Consider the following 21,420-nt stretch of genomic DNA (forward strand, 5'->3'; position numbering starts at 1 on the left):
GGTACAACATTTAGCGTCCTCTACAATCTGTATAATCAGCGTGCAAGCCCAGCCCCTTGATAAATGTATCTTCTGCTTACACACGGAAGTGACAGCAAGCCATACTTGGTCAACAGCCACAGCCCCCCCTCTGTGCGTCGGTTGAGGTGGGCGGGGTTTGGTAGCGGGGGTGTATAATGTAGCCCGGAAGAGTTAGTGCTGCATAGGATACTGGGTATTTGTTCTGTTGTGTTTGTGTTGTGTTACGGTGCAGATGTTCTCCCGAAATGTGTTTGTCATTCTTGTTTGGTGTGGGTTCGCAGTGTGGCGCATTATTAGTAAGAGTGTTAAACATAAAAATGACACATTCCAGAAAACTGGTAAGTAGGACATGTCCCACTTGGAGTTTTAGGTCAACTGTCAAAACAAAATAAGCATGTAACGTTATATGTAAACAAATAATAATGGATTGGATCTATGTCATGTTTTTTTTTTTTAGTCCCTCAAAGCGCATTACACTAGGTTTTTTTATACCGCCACCGTCAGTGTAACCTGTGTGGTTGTTGACCAAGTATGCCTTGCTGTCACTTATGTAAACAAGCAGAAGCCACAAACAACTGGTTGTAGTGGGCGCTAAATGCTGCACCATCACGGCACGTTCGGGAGAACAGTTGCCTTGAATTTCGTAGTCTGCCAGAAAAATCGGGAGAGTTGAAAAGTATGACGCTGTCAAGCGCTATTCATATAAAACCCGCACTAACATTCAATTTTCATAATAAGGTGTGGGCCGCGTGTCTGAAATCCTTGGTTCATACATAGCACAAAGCAAAAAAAAAAAAAATTGTATGCAGTGTTATTTCATTTTAAATTTCTAAAGATTTTTGTGGCTCCCATTGTTTTCTGTAATTTGTGAAACTGGTCAAAATGGCTCTTTGACTGGTAAAGGTTGCCGACCCCTGGACTAGACGTATAAGATGTCATGGGATTTAGCGATTAGGAGTGACAGATTGTTTGGTAAACGTATAGCATGTTCTATATGTTATAGTTATTTGAATGACTCTTACCATAATATGTTACGTTAACATACCAGTTGGTTATTTATGCCTCATATAACGTACACTTATTCAGCCTGTTGTTCACTATTCTTGATTTATTTTAAATTGCCTTTCAAATGTCTATTCTTGGTGTTGGCTTTTATCAAATACATTTCCCCAAAAAATGCGACTTATACTCCAGTGCGACTTATATATGTTTTTTTCCTTCTTTATTATGCATTTTCGGCAGTTTCGACTTATACTCCGGTGCGCCTTATACTCCGAAAAATACGGTACTCAGAGCTCATTGTCTAATTGTTGTACTGTTTTAAATGATTTATACCTAATGAGTTTGGAATTTGCAAGCTTTTTTTGTGATTACCTGACTTTGCAGCAGCTTTTTTTGAGAGTTGCGACAAAAGTTGCGAGGTTTCGGGGCATTTTTTTTTTAATTAAATTGTGATTTTATGAAATTGTTATAGAAACCTATATATATATTGTAACCTTAACCTCAAAAAGCACATGATTAGATCAAAAACATTAAATAAATACTGTAGTGATGTTTTACTTGTTTTATAGACCTAGAAATTGACACTATATAGCAGTAAAAGCACATACTCGGTGTGACTTATATATGTTTTTTTCCTTCTTTGTTGTGCATTTTCGGCAGGTGGGACTTATACTCCGGTAGGACTTATACTCCGAAAAATACAATATATGATTTGTAAGATTACAGTAGTAGGAGGGTAAATGTAAAGTCAACAGAAAGTTATCCTTCCAACTTGCGACTCAGGGCTCTGCTGTCAAGAGCATAGCAGAGTATTAAATACACAGCAGTGACGTGCGGTGAGGTTGATGGCTGGTGAGTCAGATTTACAAACATATGAACCCTAAAGAGTATCTTATTCACCATTTGATTGGCAGCAGTTAACGGGTTATGTTTAAAAGCTCATACCAGCATTCTTCCCTGCTTGGCACTCAGCATCAAGGGTTGAAATTGGGGGTTAAATCACCAAAAATGATTCCCGGGCCCGGCGCCGCTGCTGCCCACTGCTCCCCTCACCTCCCAGGGGGTGATCAAGGGGATGGGTCAAATGCAGAGGACAAATTTCATTACACCTAGTGTGTGTGTACTTTAACTTAACTTTAACTTTACACATACAAACTCTAGCACACAAAAAAGCACATTTAATAAAAAAAAAACTTTATTATGGTCTTACCTTTACTTATAAATTAAGTCCATGCGCCGCAACTAAAGCCCTCACTTCAACTTTCCACGTGCAAGATTGAATCTATTTAAAAAAAAGTGTAACCGAGGGTTTATAAATGTCGCCTATACTGTATGAAACTACAAAATGACAAACACGGAGGCTCCAGTTTACACGAGGACCACTTTATTTACCTTCTTTCAAAAACCTCCGCAACGTGACATCACTTCCGCTCTTAGCGCCTTTCAAAATAAGAGCTCAAGGCATATACTGTATAACAGCGCATAACAGGAACTTAACATCACAAAGAGGAAAGCCCATGAAAATAGGTTACAAAAGTTATTTAATAAGAAGCCAAAAAGTGCAAAAACAATAATGTTCGTGTTGGAGGAGTTGTGAATTAGGTACACCTGCAGTCTGCAGGTGTACCTAATGTTGTGTCCCTGCAGTCATTCACAACTCCTCCAACACCAACATTATTGTTTTTGCACTTTTTGGCTTCTTATGAAATAATTTTTTTAAATAGATTCAATCTTGCACGTTGAAAGTTTAAGTGTGGGCTTTAGTTGATATAACAATTCTACGGCGGGGGTGCAGGAGGCGAGCCTCAGCCAGTGCGTCTTTTGCAGCCGTTTTATGATCGCTCAGCACAAGAAATACTTTCCACACATACAGTTGTTGACAAAATACACTGTACATTATATACCTCAGCTAACTAAACTATGGAAATGTATAATATAGTTCATATAGCAATACAGTCTCACTGCACAGCAGGCCAGCAGTTAGCCGAGTCATTGCGCAATCCATGTTGAGGCACTGAGTGACGTGCCTCAAATGGCTGCTGTTCACCGCACCGTCTCTTCTCAGTATTTGAACGGCAAATGTGAAAATTCGGCGATTTTGAATAAAAATAATCTAAAACTGGTGAAGTTAAATGGAAAATAACTTTATAGTATAATCACTGGATACATATAACAATTTAAAATTTTTTTTTTCTTTTTACATTTTTTTTCTCACCTGCCTCTAGTGACTGCACGTCACTGATACACACACATCATAAATTACCCCCCAAAACACATCCTTTTTGAAGTTTTGTTGAAGTAAAGGTACTGCTTTTGTGATGTACACTAACTGGTTAATTTGAGGAACTGCAGCAGCAGATTACAGTAGTGGAAATGCGGCGTATGTGCACCTTGACATCTAGTATAAGCAGCTTGTTGTGGTCTCCCACTGGAAGGAAATGTAGTAAGTAGCAGCCCGAGCACACAGGTGGCCTGTGTTTAGCGAGGAAAGGCTGAGTAACAGCAGCAAGCTCATTATCGAGTGCGAGGTTTCTTTGGTCTGCGTTAATAAACTTAGAATCTGTCATACCGCTCTGAACGACAGGTGTCTGCCACTCCCCTACACGCCCTGCTCATCTCATTTCGCCTTGAGCTGCAAGCCAGCACAAAAAAAAAAAATCACTCAGGGTGGCTCAGTTAAATCAACGAGTTAATAGCAAAATTACTGAAGTTACTCACCGTCAAAGGCTGTCACCCAACCAGTGAATTCACAGAATTGCTGCAAAGCTGCTCCCAAGCCAAGAAAGGCAAACAGGCAATATGCCGCATGATAGCTTTTTTTTACTGTATCCCACCCAGCATTACACCACAACTCATACTTGCCAAACTCCCGAAATTCAACGCCTCTCCCGAAAACCTCCCGGGACAAATTTTCTCCCGAAATTCAGGCGGACTCAGGTCCTCCACAATATAAAAAAAGCGTACCTGCCCAATCACGTTATAACTATAGAATGATGGAGGGCGAGTTCTTGGTTTCTTATGTGGGTTTATTGTTAGGCAGTTTCATTAACGTCCTCCCAGCGCGGCAACAATAGCAGTCACTTTTTTGTATACCGTAAAGCAGTTCGTCTGCCGTAAACAGCAATGTTGTGACACTCTTAAACAGGACAATACTGCCGTCTAGTGCATTTGATGAAAGCACTTTTGTGCGTGCCACACATCAATGCATCATCAGAGAGGGTGTTCGGCATGGTTCGAAAAATAGTGACAGAGAATAGAACAAGGATGGACAATTCAACCCTTAACTCAACAATGAGTAGATGAGTGTTATGTGTGTGTGTATATGTGTAAATAAATGAACACTGATATTCAAGTATTTATTTTATATATATATATATATATATATATATATATATATATATATATATATATATATATATATATATATATATATAAATAATAAAATATATATATATATATAATAAAATAAATACCGTATATTACCAAATAGTAGCCCGGGCGTTTATTTCACAAAATCGATTTTGGAGACAGGCGTTTAAAAGAAGCAGGCGGTTATTTGCACAAGGCTTTTATTTATTTTTGCACCAGCCTGCAGCAGGTCATTATTTGGTTACAATGGTTACTGTCCAGTATTTTTTTTTTTCGTACAAAAAACTTTAAATGTAAAAGCTATTGTAAACATACAAACAAAAAAACAAGAGATCAACATGAGGTTGGCTATCAAAAGACAAGAGATCAACAAGGCCTCAACATGGCAGTAGTGCAACAATTGTCAAATAGAATACCAATACTAAAAATAAATAAACTTTTTAAATAAAGCAGCCTACCGGGAAAAATAAAATTATGGTACCAAGTACCCAAGTATAAAACCCACCATCAAAACAGAACAATAATACTGTCACTTAAATAAAATAAAGGCTACAGTACTCCAAGTTTTAAATAAAACAGCATACAGGAAAAATACAATTATGGTCCCAAGTACTCTATAAAACCACCAAAACAATAATACTGCAGCAAACGTAACCCCAGTAGCATTTTAATCTAAATTATGCAAATAACAGCCCTATTTGGACATAGGCGGTTATTAGGAAGAGGCGGTTAATTGACAAAATGGGGTCAGACCCCGGGCGGCTATTAGGACATGGGCGGTTATTTGCCCAAGGGCGTTTATTTGGTAATATACGGTATATATATATATATATATATATATATATATATATATATATATGAAATACTTGACTTGGTGAATTCTAGCTGTAAATATACTCCTCCCCTTTTAGCCACGCCCCCGACCACGCCCCCGTCCCACCCCGACCACGCCCACGCCCACCCCCGTCCCCCCACCTCCCGAAATCGGAGGTCTCAAGGTTGGCAAGTACGCCACAACTAGAGATGTCCGATAATGGCTTTTTTGCCGATATCCGATATTCCGATATTGTCCAACTCTTGATTACCGATTCCGATATCAACCCATACCCTGGAAAGCAGGAGAACAACCAACAGCTCCTTGCCACCCAGGACACCCAACCTGAATATGCCAGTTGCCTTTGTTAGAGAGGGAGAACGAAGGCAACGAAAGACACCATCAAGGCCCAGGTTGGGACAGCTGGAGGTAGACCGGGACTGGCAGATGCTGGTGGACGTGTATAAGAAACTCATCGTTCCACCAGAGATAGCAATTACTAACTTGCGGCCTGACCTAGTCCTGTGGTCCAACTCCCAGCACATCGTGTACTTCGTTGAACTCACAGTCATGCGGTGGAGGAAGCTTTTGAGCGGTATGCAGAGCTCGCTGCAGAGGCTGGAGAACACAAGTCTGCCCTATAGAAGTTGGATGTCGGGGCTTTGTGGCAACATCAACAATAAGGCTGATGAGGGACCTGGGAGTTGGCGGTCAAGCTCTACGTCAGGCCATAAAGGAAACATCGCGGGTGGCAGAGCGGAGCAGCCAGTGGCTCTGGCTAAAGAGGAAAGACCCCAACTGGTCACCAAAATAAATCATTACTCATGCTAAGGCTGGTTAGATGCAAAGGGCGGTGCTTCTGGGACGCCGGAATGCACCGCTGAACCTACTTGAGGCGTCGTGGGCACAGTCAGCGAAACGTCCATGAGAGTAGGAGCCCACTTGAAAACCCTAATGATGCGTCTGCCCAGCCTGCAGCAACATAGATAATAAGTCAGTGTCTTTAAGTCTTCAACACGGGCACTCTGGATTTTAACATCTTGTCCTGTGTATTTGGAACAGTCGTGGAATTAACACATTATTATGCCTAATTTTGTTGAGATGCCCCGCTGGATGCATTAAACAATGTAACAAGGTTTTCCAAAATAAATCAACTCAAGTTATGGAAAAAAAAATGCCAACATGGCACTGCCATATTTATTATTGAAGTCAGTGAAGTGAAGTGAAGTGAATTATATTTATATACCGCTTTTTCTCTAGTGACTCAAAGCGCTTTACATGGTGAAACCCAATATCTAAGTTACATTTAAACCAGTGTAGGTGGCACTGGGAGCGGGTGGGTAAAGTGTCTTGCCCAAGGACACAACGGCAGTGACTAGGATGGCGGAAGCGGGGATCGAACCTGGAACCCTCAAGTTGCTGGCACGGCCACTCTACCAACCGAGCTATACCGCCCCACAAAGTGCATTAATTTTCTTTAACATGCCTCATGGAGAGGTTGAGGTAGGCGGTGTTGGGGTTGTGGGGGTTCTGGGGTAGCGGGTTGTGTATATTGTAGCGTCCCGGAAGAGTTAGTGCTGCAAGGGGTTCTGGGTACCGTATTTTCCGCACCATAAGGCGCCCTGGGTTATAAGCCGCGCCTTCAATAAACGGCATATTTCAAAACTTTGTCCACCTATAAGCCGCCCCGTGTTATAAGCCGCATCTAACTGCGCTAAAGGAATGTCAAAAAAACAGTCAGATAGGTCAGTCAAACTTTAATAATATATTAAAAACCAGCGTGATGTGGGCGCGCATGGAGTCGTATATCAACATGGACGGAGCTGCGTGAAAAAAGCCACCCGGCCTCTTCGCGTAAACTTACCTTAACCACTCGCTCATCTTTTCTTCATCCATCCATCCCTTCGAGTTAGCTTTTATGATGACGCCGGCTGGAAAGGTCTCTTTTGGCAAGGTCTTCCTTTTGAATATCACCATGGGTGGAAGTTTCTGGCCATTAGCATGGCAAGCTAGAACCACAGTGAAGGATGACTTCTCATTCCCTGTGGTGCGAATATTCACCGTACGTGCTCCCGTTGTATCCACAGTGCGGTTCACAGGAATATCAAAAGTCAGTGGAACCTCGTCCATGTTGATAATGTTCTCTGGCCGGATCTTTTTTTCAGCTATCTTGTTTTTACAATATGCACGGAAAGTAGCCAGCTTTTCTTGAAAGTCTTTAGGCAGTTGCTGTGAAATAGTAGTCCGTGTGCGGATGGAGAGATTGCGTCTTGGAAACCTGTCGCTTAGTAGGAGCCATTTTGTGCTCTTTACAGATGTAAACACACAAAGGAAATGAAACGTAATATCCGTGCGCTTCTCCTTCTTCTACGCGGGCGGGTGGTTGCTTACAGTAGAAGAAGAAGCGCTTCCTGTTCTATGGGGGCGGGTGCTTACCTTGGCGGTTGCTTGCGTAGAAGAAGAAGCACTTCCTCTTCTACGGGGAAAAAAGATGGCGGCTGTTTACCGTAGTTGCGAGACCGAAACTTTATGAAAATGAATCTTAATATTAATCCATATATAAAGCACACCGGGTTATAAGCCGCACTGTCAGCTTTTGTAAAAATTTGTGGTTTTTAGGTGCGGCTAATAGTGCGGAAAATACGGTATTTGTTCTGTTGTGTTTATGTTGTGTTACGGTGCGGAGGTTCTCCCGAAATGTGTTTGTCATTCTTGTTTGGTGTGGGTTCACAGTGTGGCGCATATTTGTAACAGTGTTAAAGTTGTTTATACGGCCACCCTCAGTGTGACCTGTATGGCTGTTGACCAAGTATGCTTTGCATTCACTTGCGTGTGTGAAAAGCCGTAGATATTATGTGACTGGGCCGGCACGCAAAGGCAGTGCCTTTTAAGGTTTATTGGCGCTCTGTACTTCTCCCTACGTCCGTGTACACAGCGGCGTTTTAAAAAGTCATACATTTTACTTTTTGAAACCGATACCGATAATTTTGAAACCGATACCGATAATTTCCGATATTACATTTTAAAGCATTTATCGGCATCTCTATTTGTAACAACTGTGCCCTTACCCCCCTCCACAAAGCAAAAGCCAACATAAAAGAGCTTGCAGTTGTGTGTTCAAAGGCATAAAATGTGTTGTATTCCAAGTCTCTTATTACAGACCCGCTGCAGTGCTCCTTGTTGAAATAAGTTCAATCCATTAGCAGTTTGCTGAATCGAACCATTCAAAACCACTCCCAGTGCATTAGGGTTTAGCCTGCCTTGTTTTTGGGGGAAGACCACAAAGAATAGGGAGTGTTTTGGTTTGTAGTTTAAACCTTGGCTAAAGGAACAGGCTCTATTGAAGTATGTCATTGTGTTGATTGTGTTGATACCGTGCATACTTTACCAAGGAAGCGCCTCACCTGGTATCTGGGTGTCGCAGAGATTGTCCTATTTCACAGCAGGCTCCGTGGACACAAAGAAATATGAATTCCAACATGCTGTGTCCCCGGCGATTCCAATTAAAGTGTGTTGGCCATTGTGGTTTTTGTTCAGAGGCCAGTGGGAAAAACGGTAGCTCCTTTTGCAGCAGGGATGGGTACCAAATGTAATACTTTTATACCGTATTTTTCGGACTATAGAACACACCGGTATTTGAGCCATACCCACTAAATTCTAGAAATGTTATTAATGTCATTAAGACGCATTCGTTGTGAAATGAGTTATTTACACAGAAAGATTTTGTTTACATACCTTAATTTTTTCCAAACGGTGCCTGTAACAGGGCAGTAAATAGGCTGATCATGCAAAACAGAAGGCGTCGTCATGGACCCACAAGCTGCGGAAGCAAGCTCTCCAATCAGCTAAAGAGACTCAATAACCGCACGGTGATGTTTCGGTGAATTTTCTGAGGAATTTGTGAAACTGAAACAATACAAAAAGATTGCCATTGTAAGTTAATAATAATACAAACACAGACACTTGTAAACATGTTAGCATATTAGTTCATGCTAACGACGCTGGATTCATTACATTACGATAGCACGTACAAATATGCATTAAAACACTACTATCAAACAAGTGATGCTTTAGTAAGTATGAATTGTTTTAGACTTAGACTTCCTTTTTATTGTCATTCAAATTTGAACTTTACAGTACAGATAATAACGGAATTTTGTTACATAAGCTCATAAAAGAAAAAGAAAAGTCCAATGCTCATTTGTTTTTGTTTTTTCTTTTCCATTGTTTTCATTTTGTTATAATGTCTGTTAAGGCTATAGTACTGTATTGGATCAGGTTTGCTCTTGTTTTTATGCATATTTGAAATAAAAATATATCAATATCAAAAAAAATATATCAAAAAGTGCAGGATAAAAAAGCAATAAGGTGCATAAATAAATAAATAAATAAATAAATAGGTTACTGTACAGATAAATATATTGCACTTTTGCATACGCATCCACGTTTATGGATGTATGTTATATTGTCTTTTTTATTCCAGCGAGTTAATCCATTTTGGGCGTTTTAGTTATATTGTAAAACTTACAAACATTGCTTGGAGTCATAAATGAAGAGACCATATGAGTAGAAACACTATTGACGACTAATAGACAGAACGGCACTTGTACTTCCGGTTCAAGGCACTAAACAGAAGGAAATACTGTAGAGGTTCAGCCTTTACAGTATTTCAACCTCTACAGAACAAACTTGTCCAAAAGATGGCTGTATAGCGCAAACAATAACAAATAGTTTTCATAAAATTTACCTTGAACATCATTTTTAACCTTGAAAATCATTTTTTACCTTGAAAATCATTTTTTACCTTGAAAAAAAAATTTTACCTTGAAATTTTTTTTTCACCTTGAAAATCAATTTTAACCTTGAAAAAAAAAATTTTACCTTGAAAAAATTTTTTTACCTTAAAATTTTCACTATTTGTTGAATATAAAACATTTTGGCCGTTAGCGAAGAAAAATCCATAAATAAGCCGCAGGGTTCAAAGCATAGGAAAAAAGTAGGGCTTATAGTCCGGAAAATACGGTAAGTACTGTCCAAAATCCGTTCCTACTACCGGGTACCGATTCACGTAAAATCAAACCGGGCCATATTTTGATACCTTTTTTTTTTTTGCACGTGACATTCGTGTCGTGTTGCAAACTTGGCACTGGCTCAAGCACTTGGCTGGGAAACAAGGTCTCGAGCCCTCAGAGCGGATGCAGCCTCTAGATCATGTTACAATTGACTAACAGAGTAAAAAGAAGGCATTCAAAAGCACATTAAGGTGCCAGTTTGAAAATGCGCGAGCTCGATGCTAATTCAGATTGGTTTTGCCTTTGACATGCTAAAGATTAGCATTAGCGATTTTACTTGGTGATTTCAACGCCTCCATATTTCGTCATCAAAACTACAACTTTTAAAGATGCCCGTTACAATCAAACAGACGGTGTGTAATAAATACATTTGAACACATATTTTATTGTAAGTACTTATTTTAAGCAGGTTTATTAAAAAAAAAAAGAAGAGGAAAAAAACTAAACAACAACAAAAAGAGTAATGAAAAGAAAAATTATAAAATAAATTACAAACCCTGTTTCCATATGAGTTGGGAAATTGTGTTAGATGTAAATATATATAAAATATATCATTTTCAACCCATATTCAATTGAATATGCTACAAAGACAACATATTTGATGTTCAAAATGGTAAACATTTTTTTGTTGTTGCAAATAATCATTAATTTTAGAATTTGATGCCAGCAACACGTGACAAAGAAGTTGGGAAAGGTGGCAATAAATACTGATAAAGTTGAGGAATGCTCATCAAACACTTATTTGGAACATCCCACAGGTGAACAGGCAAATTGGGAACAGGTGGGTGCCATGATTGGGTATAAAAGTAGATTCCATGAACAAACAAACAAGGATGGGGCGAGGGTCACCACTTTGTCAACAAATGCGTGAGCAAATTGTTGAACAGTTTAAGAAAAACCTTTCTCAAGCAGCTATTGCAAGGAATTTAGGGATTTCACCATCTACGCTCCGTAATATCATCAAAGGGTTCAGAGAATCTGGAGAAATCACTGCACGTAAGCAGCTAAGCCCGTGACCTTCGATCCCGCAGGCCGTACTGCATCAACAAGCGACATCAGTGTGTAAAGGATATCACCACATGGGCTCAGGAACACTTCAGAAACCCACTGTCAGTAACTACAGTTGGTCGCTACATCTGTAAGTGCAAGTTAAAACTCTCCTTTGCAAGGCGAAAACCGTTTATCAACAACACCCAGAAACGCCGTCGGCTTCGCTGGGCCTGAGCTCATCTAAGATGGACTGATACAAAGTGTAAAAGTGTTCTGTGGTCTGACGAGTCCACATTTCAAATTGTTTTTGGAAACTGTGGACGTTGAAGAGGAAAAGAACCATCCGGATTGTTGTAGGCGCAAAGTTGAAAAGCCAGCATGTGTGATGGTATGGGGGTGTATTAGTACCCAAGACATGGGTAACTTACACATCTGTGAAGGCGCCATTAATGCTGAAAGGTACATACAGGTTTTGGAGCAACATATGTTGCCATCCAAGCAACGTTACCATGGACGCCCCTGCTTATTTCAGCAAGACAATGCCGAGCCACATGTTACATCAACGTGGCTTCATAGTGAAAGAGTGCGGGTACTAGACTGGCCTGCTTGTAGTCCAGACCTGTGTCCCATTGAAAATTTGTGGCGCATTATGAAGCCTAAAATAGCACAACGGAGACCCCCGGACTGTTGAACAACTTAAGCTGTACATCAAGCAAGAATGGGAAAGAATTCCACCTGAGAAGCTTCAAAAATGTGTCTCCTCAGTTCCCAAACGTTTACTGAGTGTTGTTAAAAGGAAAGGCCATGTAACACAGTGGTGAACATGCCCTTTCCCAACTACTTTGGCACGTGTTGCAGCCATGAAATTCTAAGTTAATTATTATTTGCAAAAAAAAAAAAAATCAAATATGTTGTCTTTGTAGCATATTCAACTGAATATGGGTTGAAAATGATTTGCAAATCATTGTATTCCGTTTATATTTACATCTAACACAATTTCCCAACTCATATGGAAACGGGGTTTGTGTTTATTTCAAGCATGTTTATTAAAAAATGAAGAGGAACAAAACAAGACAACAAAAAGAGTAATGAAAGGAAAAATTATAAATTAAATTAAAGCTGCAAGCAGCATTGGTCGGGCCCGTGTATTTGGCAGGTGCTAGTCCTAAGTGTCCCAATACTTTTGTCTACTTTTAGTCTGAAGTGTCCCAATACTTTTGTCTAGTGTACCTACCTTGTCTGCATTGTGTGGGCATGTTGGTGCTTCCTGCTTTTAAGCAGCCATCTTAAAAAAACAGCAGCGCAGCAGCATCAGCGCAGTGGGTCTTTGAAGGGTCATAAAATCAAAACCGGAGCAGGTATTAAAAAGCTGTTCTGTTATTTTATACACAAGGGTTTAATCTCTCTCCTGTGTTAGTTTGAAGCCGAAACGACAAACGCACTCAGAGGAGATAGTTTTTGAAGGAAGGTGACCGGTTTTTACAAAAAAATTGTTTTGAAGGGGGAATAGCAAACTTCCTGTTGATTTTTGCTGGGGGTTGTCAATTTATGAAATGTAGGTCTAAGTGAGACCTACATAGAGGTTTTTGTTTCATGTCTCTCCGACCTTCCCAGGGAGAGTTACAGGCAGTTTTGTCAGTTTTTTCATCCGAGGAGCAGTTTTTTGTGCGTTTCATTAAAAAATTGCGCTAGAGCACAATTTTGAGATTTGGGGTTAGTTTTTTTATTAGATCACAATTTCTGCCAGTCCTGATGTGTGTGTTCAGTTCGGTGAGTTTTGAAGCGTGTTAAGGGGGTCAAATTACAGCTCAAAGAGGCAAAAGTGACTGTTTTTAGTACTTTTTTGTCTTGAAGGGGGAATTGCCAACTTCCTGTTGATTTTTGCCCGAGAATATACTATTATGAAATCTAGGTCTAAGTCACACCTACATAAAGGTTTTTGTTTCATGTCTGTCCGATCTTCCTAGTGGGAGTTAGAGGCAGTCTAGTTGTTTTTTTTCCGTAGGGGGCGCTAGAGCGCAATTTTGAGTTTTGTGGTTCGGTTTGTTTAAAAAAAGGCAATTTTCGCAGGTCCTGATGTGTGGGTCAAATATGGTGAGTTTTGAAGCATGTTAAGTGGGTCAAATTACAGTTTAATGTGGCGGCGGAAGAATAAAGAATAATTAAAGCTGCAAGCAGCGTTGGTCGGGCCCGCGTATTTGGCAGGTGCTAGTCCTAAGTGTCCCAATACTTTTGTCTACTTTTAGTCTGAAGTGTCCCAAGACTTTTGTCTAGTGTACCTACCTTGTCTGCATTGTGTGGGCATGTTGGTTATTCCTGCTTTAGAGCAGCCATCTTAAAAAAAAACAGCACCGCAGCAGCATGAGTGCAGCGGGTCTTTGAAGGGTCATAAAATCAAAACCGGAGCACTTAATTAAAAAGCGCTTCTGTTGTTGTATTCGCAAGGGTTCAATGTCTCTCCTGTGTTATTTTGAAGGCGAAACGACAAACGCGCTCAGAGGAGTTCGATTTTGAAGGAAGGAGACCGGTTTTTCCAAAAAATTTGTTTTGAAGGGGGAATAGCAAACTTCCTGTTGATTTTTGCTGGGGGTAGTCAATTTATGAAATGTAGGTCTAAGTGAGACCTACGGAGAGGTTTTTGTTTCATGTCTCTCCGACCTTCCCAGTGGGAGTTACAGGCAGTTTTGTAATTTTTTCTTCCGAGGAGCAGTTTTTTATCAGTTTTATTCAAAAATTGCTGTAGAGCGCAATTTTTGAATTTGGGGTTAGGTTTTTTTATTAGATCACAGTTTTTGCCAGTCCTGATGTGTGTGTAAAGTTTGGTGAGTTTTGAAGCATGTTAAGGGGGTCAAATTACAGCTCAAAGAGGCAAAAGTGACTGTTTTTAGTACTTTTTTGTATTGAAGGGGGAATTGCCAACTTCCTGTTGATTTTAGCCCGAAGACATAAAATTATGAGAACTAGGTCTAAGTCAGACCTACATAGAGGTTTTTGTTTCATGTCTCTCCGACCTTCCTAGTGGGAGTTACAGGCAGTCTGTTTTTTTTTTTTCCTAAAAACCCAAAAATCAAAATTGCGCTCTAGCAATTTTGATTTTTGGGGTTTGGTTTTTTTATCAAAAGACAATTTTCGCAGGTCCTGATGAGTGTGTCAAATATGGTGAGTTTTGAAGCATGTTAAGTGGGTCAAATTAGTGTTCGAAGAGGCGGCGGAAGAATAATAATAATAAAGAATAATAAAACGGACGAATAACAATAGGTCCTTATGTCCCATTGCATAAGGACTCCCTGTGGGAGTCCTTTTGCAATGGGCCATGGCGGGCCCTAATAAAACCTTACAAATTCAATAGGTCCTTATGTCCCATTGTATAAGGACTCCCTGTGGGAGTCCTTATGCAATGGGCCATGCGGGCCCTAATTAAAAAGGACCAAAAATTGTTACCATTGAGTACCGATATTGATCCCCAGGTACTGATATTTTGTACCGTATCTATTCAAATATTAAAGGTACTTATTTCTAAGCAGGGGTAGTGATTATTCCAGATTTGAAATGCTGTGTTTTGTGATTAAATTAGGATCTGATCACTGTCTGGTGAAATTAGTGTTTGGTCTGTTTTCAATAAGGCTCAAATTCATAACCACGTATTAGATAAATAGCTTACAGGCAGCATGATTAGTCCGGTACTTGAGTATGCTGAGTATTTCTTAAGCAGGATTTTGCTAGTGAACCGATTTCCACAAGAATGCAAAGGATGAAGAAATTAGTAGAATTAAGACACGCTATTTAATATGATCGTATTCCTTCTATAAATGAAAAGTGCCAAAATTCTGTCTATGGATGTTTATATTTGCTTTTTTTTAATGTCTTTAATTTGCGAAAAAAAATCCAGCTATTCCTCTCTAAACCATTCCCTTTATCTCTATAGGTGGTGAAAACAATTGGTATACGTGAAATCTGGTACTTTGGACTTCAGTACATGGATGGAAAAGGTTACCTAACCTGGCTCAAAATGGACAAAAAGGTAAGATGCAGTATATTAACTAATGCACTCACTAACTATATTTACTAACTGGCCCATTAGCAATAGGTCAGGGGTCGGCAACCCGCGGCTCACTCTGATAACTTGCTGAACCCCCCAATTTTCCCTTGAGATTAAAGGATTTCAGTGCCTCTCGCAGAAAACTCCCGGGATTAATATTCACCGATTTTCACCCTTACAGCTATAATAAGGGCGTGTCATGATGGTTCAACATTTGGCGCCCTCTACATTCTGTATTAACAGCGTGCCAGCCCAACACTTGTATTACAATATACATCTGCTACTTGCACACGTACGTGACAGCAAGGCATTCTTGGTCAACAGCCACACAGGTTACACTGACGGTGACCATATAAAACAACTTTAGCACTCTTGCTAATAATGCGCCACACTTTGAACCAAAAACCAAACAAGAATGACAAACACATTTCGGGAGAACATCTGCACCGTAACACAACATAAACACAACAGGACAAATACCCAGAATCCCATGCAGCCCTGACTCTTCCGGGCTACATTATACACCCCTGCTACCACCAAACCCCGCCCCCACCCCAACCCTGCTCCCTCACACATCAATTTCTCCAGTGTTGTCATTTCTCGATATCGTGTTACAATATATGTTATATATTGCCTTTCTGAATTTTGAGAGACCTCGTCGGTTTGTTGCATCAAGCTATATTCTATGTACAATAAACCCTCGTTCATCACTCTTAATTGGTTCCGGGCCTGACGGTGGTAAATTGATTTTTTTACAAATTGAATATTTTCATAGCTGGAGCATAAAAAAACCTAAGTATTGTTTTTAACATTACGAGAGAACACCAACATAATCAACTTTAGACTCTTTTATAGTAATATACAGTAATCCCTCTTCTATTGCAATTAATTGGTTCTGCACATGACCGCGCAAAATTCATTCCCACAAAGTAGGAATCATTACCGTATTTTTCGGATTATAAATCGCAGTTTTTTTTCATAGTTCGGGGGTGCGTTTTATACTCTGGAGCGATTTATGTGTGAAATTATTAACACATTACCGTAAAATATCAAATAATATTATTTATCTCATTCACGTAAGAGACTAGGCGTATATCCATACTTGCCAACCTTGAGACCTCCGATTTCGGGGGGTGGGGGGTGGGGGGCGTGGTCGGGGTGGGGCGGGGGGTGTGGTTGGGGGCGTGGTTAAGATATATATATATATAAGAAATACTTGACTTTCAGTGAATTCTAGCTATATATATATATTTTTTATTTTATTTTATTTTATTACATATATATATATATATATATATATATAAATAAAATAAATACTTGAATTTCAGTGTTCATTTATTTACACATATACACACACATAACACTCATCTACTCATTGTTGAGTTAAGGGTTGAATTGTCCATCCTTGTTCTATTCTCTGTCACTATTTCAGAACACACACATCATACAAACATACATTATAAAATCAATAAGAAAACGGGAGCTCTAATTTGGGAGTCTGAATTAGGATCAGAAGTTCCTATATAAACATTGCGCACTCACGTCGCCTTTTTGTATTGATTACTGCACCTGTGCACTGGATTCATTCACAAATACAAACTACAACTCACAAACACTTTAGAGTTAGGCTCCACCATCAGAATGTGTACTTAAACTTATAAAGATCACATGGATATTATTCAGTGAGTTGATTCACCAAAACTAACCTGTTATACAGGAGTGAAAAAGCACACAGGATGTTTCAATTGTTCACAGACTGGTCGCGCTCATCAGAATGACAAGACACTTCCGGTCTGCAGGTGATCGCATTCAGTTGGGAAGAAACGCCCTACTGCCCCCTACTGACCAATGTGAATACTGATACATGTGTAATGACAGCTCCAAAAACGAATTCAAACCACAAAATAAAATAAATAAATCAACACAAAAATGTGACACGTTATGGGTGGGTCACATATGCATGTACAGTAGATGGCAGTATTGTCCTGTTTAAAAGTGTCACAACATTGCTGTTTACGGCAGACGAACTGCTTTACGGTAGACGAATACTTGACTGCTGTTGTTGTGTGTTGTTACCGCGCTGGGAGGACGTTAATGAAACTGCCTAACAATAAACCCACATAAGAAACCAAGAACTCGCCCTCCATCATTGTGGGAAAGCGGACGTGTGAACAGGCTGTCAACACGTCACTCAGGTCCGCATGGAGCTGGAGGGGGCGTGGCCTCCAGCTCCGCCTGAATTTCGGGAGATTTTCGGGAGAAAATTTGTCCCGGGAGGTTTTCGGGAGAGGCGCTGAATTTCGGGAGTCTCCCGGAAAATCCGGGAGGGTTGGCAAGTATGCGTATATCAGCAATCGTCACACACACACGTCAACCAATAAAAATTTGGCGGGGGCGGGTCATGGCAGAAGTGCATTGTGAAAAAAAAGATGCTACCTGCTACTACTTCCGTACCTATGAAAATGGATCATTTCAACATTGGCGGTAACTTATAGAAACTGAGAAGGGCTGAACAAAAATGGCACCGAAAACGAAATCATACACTGCAGGTTACAAGCTGGAAGTAGTGAAATATGCAGCAGAAAACGGCAATCGAGCAGCAGAAAGAAAGTTTGGAGTAAGCGAGAAACTTGTAAGGGACTGGCAAAAAATGCGACTTATATGTTTTTTTCCTTCTTTATTATGCATTTTCGGCCGGTGCGATTTATACTCCGAAAAATACGGTAATTATAAATGGAATACTTTGACAGCTAGAGCAAAAAAAATCCTGTTTATAGGTTTTTAAAGGGGAACATTATCACAATTTCAGAAGGGTTAAAACCATTAAAAATCAGTTCCCAGTGGCTTATTTTATTTTTCGAAGTTTTTTTCAACATTTTACCCATCACTAGGGCTGCAGCTAACGATTATTTTTCTATCGATTAATCTATAGATTCTTTTTTCGATTAATCGGTTAATCTATAGATTATTTATTTCGATTAATCTATAGATTATTTTTCCTTTTACCGATTTTTTTTTTTATTTAAAATGAAGAGGAAAAAATAAATGTAGGCCAGTTTTTTCAAAAGGCATGGCTTTTATTTACAAAAAAAAAAGTATGGCCACTCAGTCAACATTGACAACAACATGACAAAATATTCTGTAACAATGTAAACATTTAAAACTTTTAACATTTAACAAAATTAAAAGTAGCTTATTTGCTTTTTAATGTGCAAATATAAAAGTAAACATCCAGTGCAAATCTTAATATTCTGGAATAGTATAAGCATTTAAAAAGTAAAAGTGTTGCTTATTTTGCTTTAAAATGTGCAAAAATAAAGATAAACATCCAATACAAAAAAGTGCAAAACGGAAATATTCTGTAACAAGTGTAAACATTTCAACAAAAGTAAAAGTATTGCTTATTTGCTAAAATGTGCAAAAATAAAGCTAAACATCCAATACAAAAAAGTGTACAGTGTAAACATTTCAACAAAAGTAAAAGTATTGCTTATTTTGCTTAATAACACAACAATGATAGTATGATTAAAGTGAAAGTTAATTGTTCGTTTGTACATAGTATATGTAACTGTTAATGTTGTAAAAGGTATTTGCACAACTAATTAACGTTAGCGTTTGTGATACGTCTTGTGCCGTGGGGTTCTTTCAGGACCGACAGACTGAACGCCAGACGGCTTTGCCAGGTTTACAATCTTTTAATTTTACACAAAGTCTTTTCTCTTCCAACTCTTTTCTCTTTCTTTCCTCGCTTTTCAGCTCCTCTTCCTCGCTCGCTCGTCGTCCCCTGTCTCTTGCGGCGTCGCTCCCGGCGCGCCCCGCCTCGCTCGCCGCTCGCTCGCCGCCGCCGCCTCTCCACAGCGTTAAAGAGGAGCGCGTCTTTGTAAACACTGAACAGGCACGCCAAACGCGCCTCTCAGAGCAAACGGTGCTTTAGTTTATGAATTTACAACGCAGATACAAATGACACATTCATGTTTTTGTGTAATAATGACAACGTATACGCACGCGGACGATTGACTTGTTGATGGTGATGGCAAGAACGCTGTCGGGGGTTTTCTTTTCAAATGTTCGTTCATAGCCGTTGTGCTGCTATGATAGGCCATTTCCGCTCGACACAGTGTGCATACAACAACATTATTAGGCCGTTTATTGAAATACTCCGACACTTTTGGCGTGCTTTTTTCCCCTCGCTCGCATCGTCTGCTTTGCGCTCCGCCATGACAGTAGTGTGACGTAAATATGCGACGCGCCGACGCACAAAAACGGCGTCGACGTATTTACGTAACCGATGACGTCGACTACGTCGACGCGTCGTTTCAGCCTTACCCATCACGCAATATCCCTAAAAAAAGCTTCAAAGTGCCTGATTTTAACCATCGTTATATACACCCGTCCATTTTCCTGTGACGTCACATAGTGATGCCAACACAAACAAACATGGCGCATAGAACAGCAAGCTATAGCGACATTAGCTCGGATTCATACTCGGATTTCAGCGGCTTAAGCGATTCAACAGATTACGCATGTATTGAAACGGATAGTTGTAGTGTGGAGGCAGGTAGCGAAAACCAAATCGAAGAAGAAACTGAAGCTATTGAGCCATATCGGTTTGAACCGTATGCAAGCGAAACCGACGAAAACGACACGACGGGAGAAAGCGAGGACGAATTCGGCGATCGCCTTCTAACCAACGATTGGTATGTGTTTGTTTGGCATTAAAGGAAACTAACAACTATGAACTAGGTTTACAGCATATGAAATACATTTGGCAACAACATGCACTTTGAGAGTGCAGACAGCCCAGTTTTCATCAATTAATATATTCTGTAGACATACCCTCATGTCAGCAGGCCAGGGAAGCTAGGGTCGATATTCTTCTCCTGACTGTGTGAGCCAAGACATCCAGGGGGGTTTAGCTCGCTCGTCTGCGGGAACAAACTGCCGCCATTGCTTGCCGTGCTACCCAGGGGCGTCACTAGCTTTTAAGGACATGGGGGGGCTTTGCCCCCAGGAGATGCACAGGATGCGAGCGAATGTTACGCACGAGCTCAAAACTTCACAAACGGCTAACAAAGACTTAGAAATTATTCATTGTTATTATTAATTTTTTTTTTAAATGCACGGGACGAAATGAAATGCTCCCCGGGACGATGGCTTTTAACCATATATTTTCTTTTTCTTTTTATGTATTTATTCATTTTACATTTTATATTAAATGTCTTGGTTTTTCCTCCCTCTGAAAATCGTATCAAATGTTTAACAAGCCGTCCTATAATAATAAAACAGCTATTAATGTAACAATACAATAAAACAAATATATTTAATGATGTTTTTTTCATTATTTTAACAATAGGCTTATGCATATTACTTTATATAGATTCTACAAGAAGCACAAAACTTAAAAAATAAATGATTTACAATTGCACACACAAGGTTTTGTGCAGCTTCACTCATTGTAAAGGAAGATAATGTGCTTCGTACACCTGCAGGACCGCAAGCAAGGTCGCAGAGAAAATGCGGGCTGGAATTTGAGTGATGTGGGCATTTTCTATATGAACAAGTGGAATGGATTGGATACCGACGCACGAAAGGGGCTCTCTACCTTACGCTACGAAGTGAGGGGAAACTGAGTGAATAATAACAGGTTATATGATTATTTATTTAAACTCATATTTGGGCCACTTTATAATGAATATGTCGGCATTTATTTGTAAAAAAAACAACAAAAAAACACCAAATTATTTAGGGGGGCTTAAGAATATTTTATGGGGGCTTGAGCCCCCCTAAAATAGGCCTAACAACGCCAATGGTGCTGCCGAGGTCCTTTGTCCCTGAATTGCTCACACACTCCGGCAGATTCAATGGGGGTCTGGCGGCAGATTTCTTTGACTTTATCGTTGGAAATGCATCTGCTTTGAGTGTCGCAGGATATCCACACATTCTTGCCATCTCTGTCGTAGCATAGCTTTCGTCGGTAAAGTGTGCGGAACAAACGTCCAATTTCTTGCCACTTTGGCATCTTTGGGCCACTGGTGCAACTTGAATCCGTCCCTGTTCGTGTTGTTACACCCTCCGACAACACACCGACGAGGCATGATGTCTCCAAGCTACGG

General features: G+C 40.0%; 1 protein-coding gene across 1 annotated transcript in view; it reads left to right on the forward strand.

The window, feature by feature from the left end:
- Positions 1-21,420, forward strand: part of ezrb (ezrin b) — a 168,276-nt gene that overhangs the window by 60,597 nt on the left and 86,259 nt on the right. The window contains exon 3 of the mRNA XM_061986985.2: positions 15,194-15,289. Coding sequence (XP_061842969.2) covers positions 15,194-15,289 — 96 coding nt within the window. The remainder of the gene's footprint in view (positions 1-15,193; positions 15,290-21,420) is intronic.

This window comes from Nerophis lumbriciformis, linkage group LG26 (genome assembly GCF_033978685.3).
Source record: "Nerophis lumbriciformis linkage group LG26, RoL_Nlum_v2.1, whole genome shotgun sequence".
NCBI lineage: Eukaryota > Metazoa > Chordata > Actinopteri > Syngnathiformes > Syngnathidae > Nerophis > Nerophis lumbriciformis.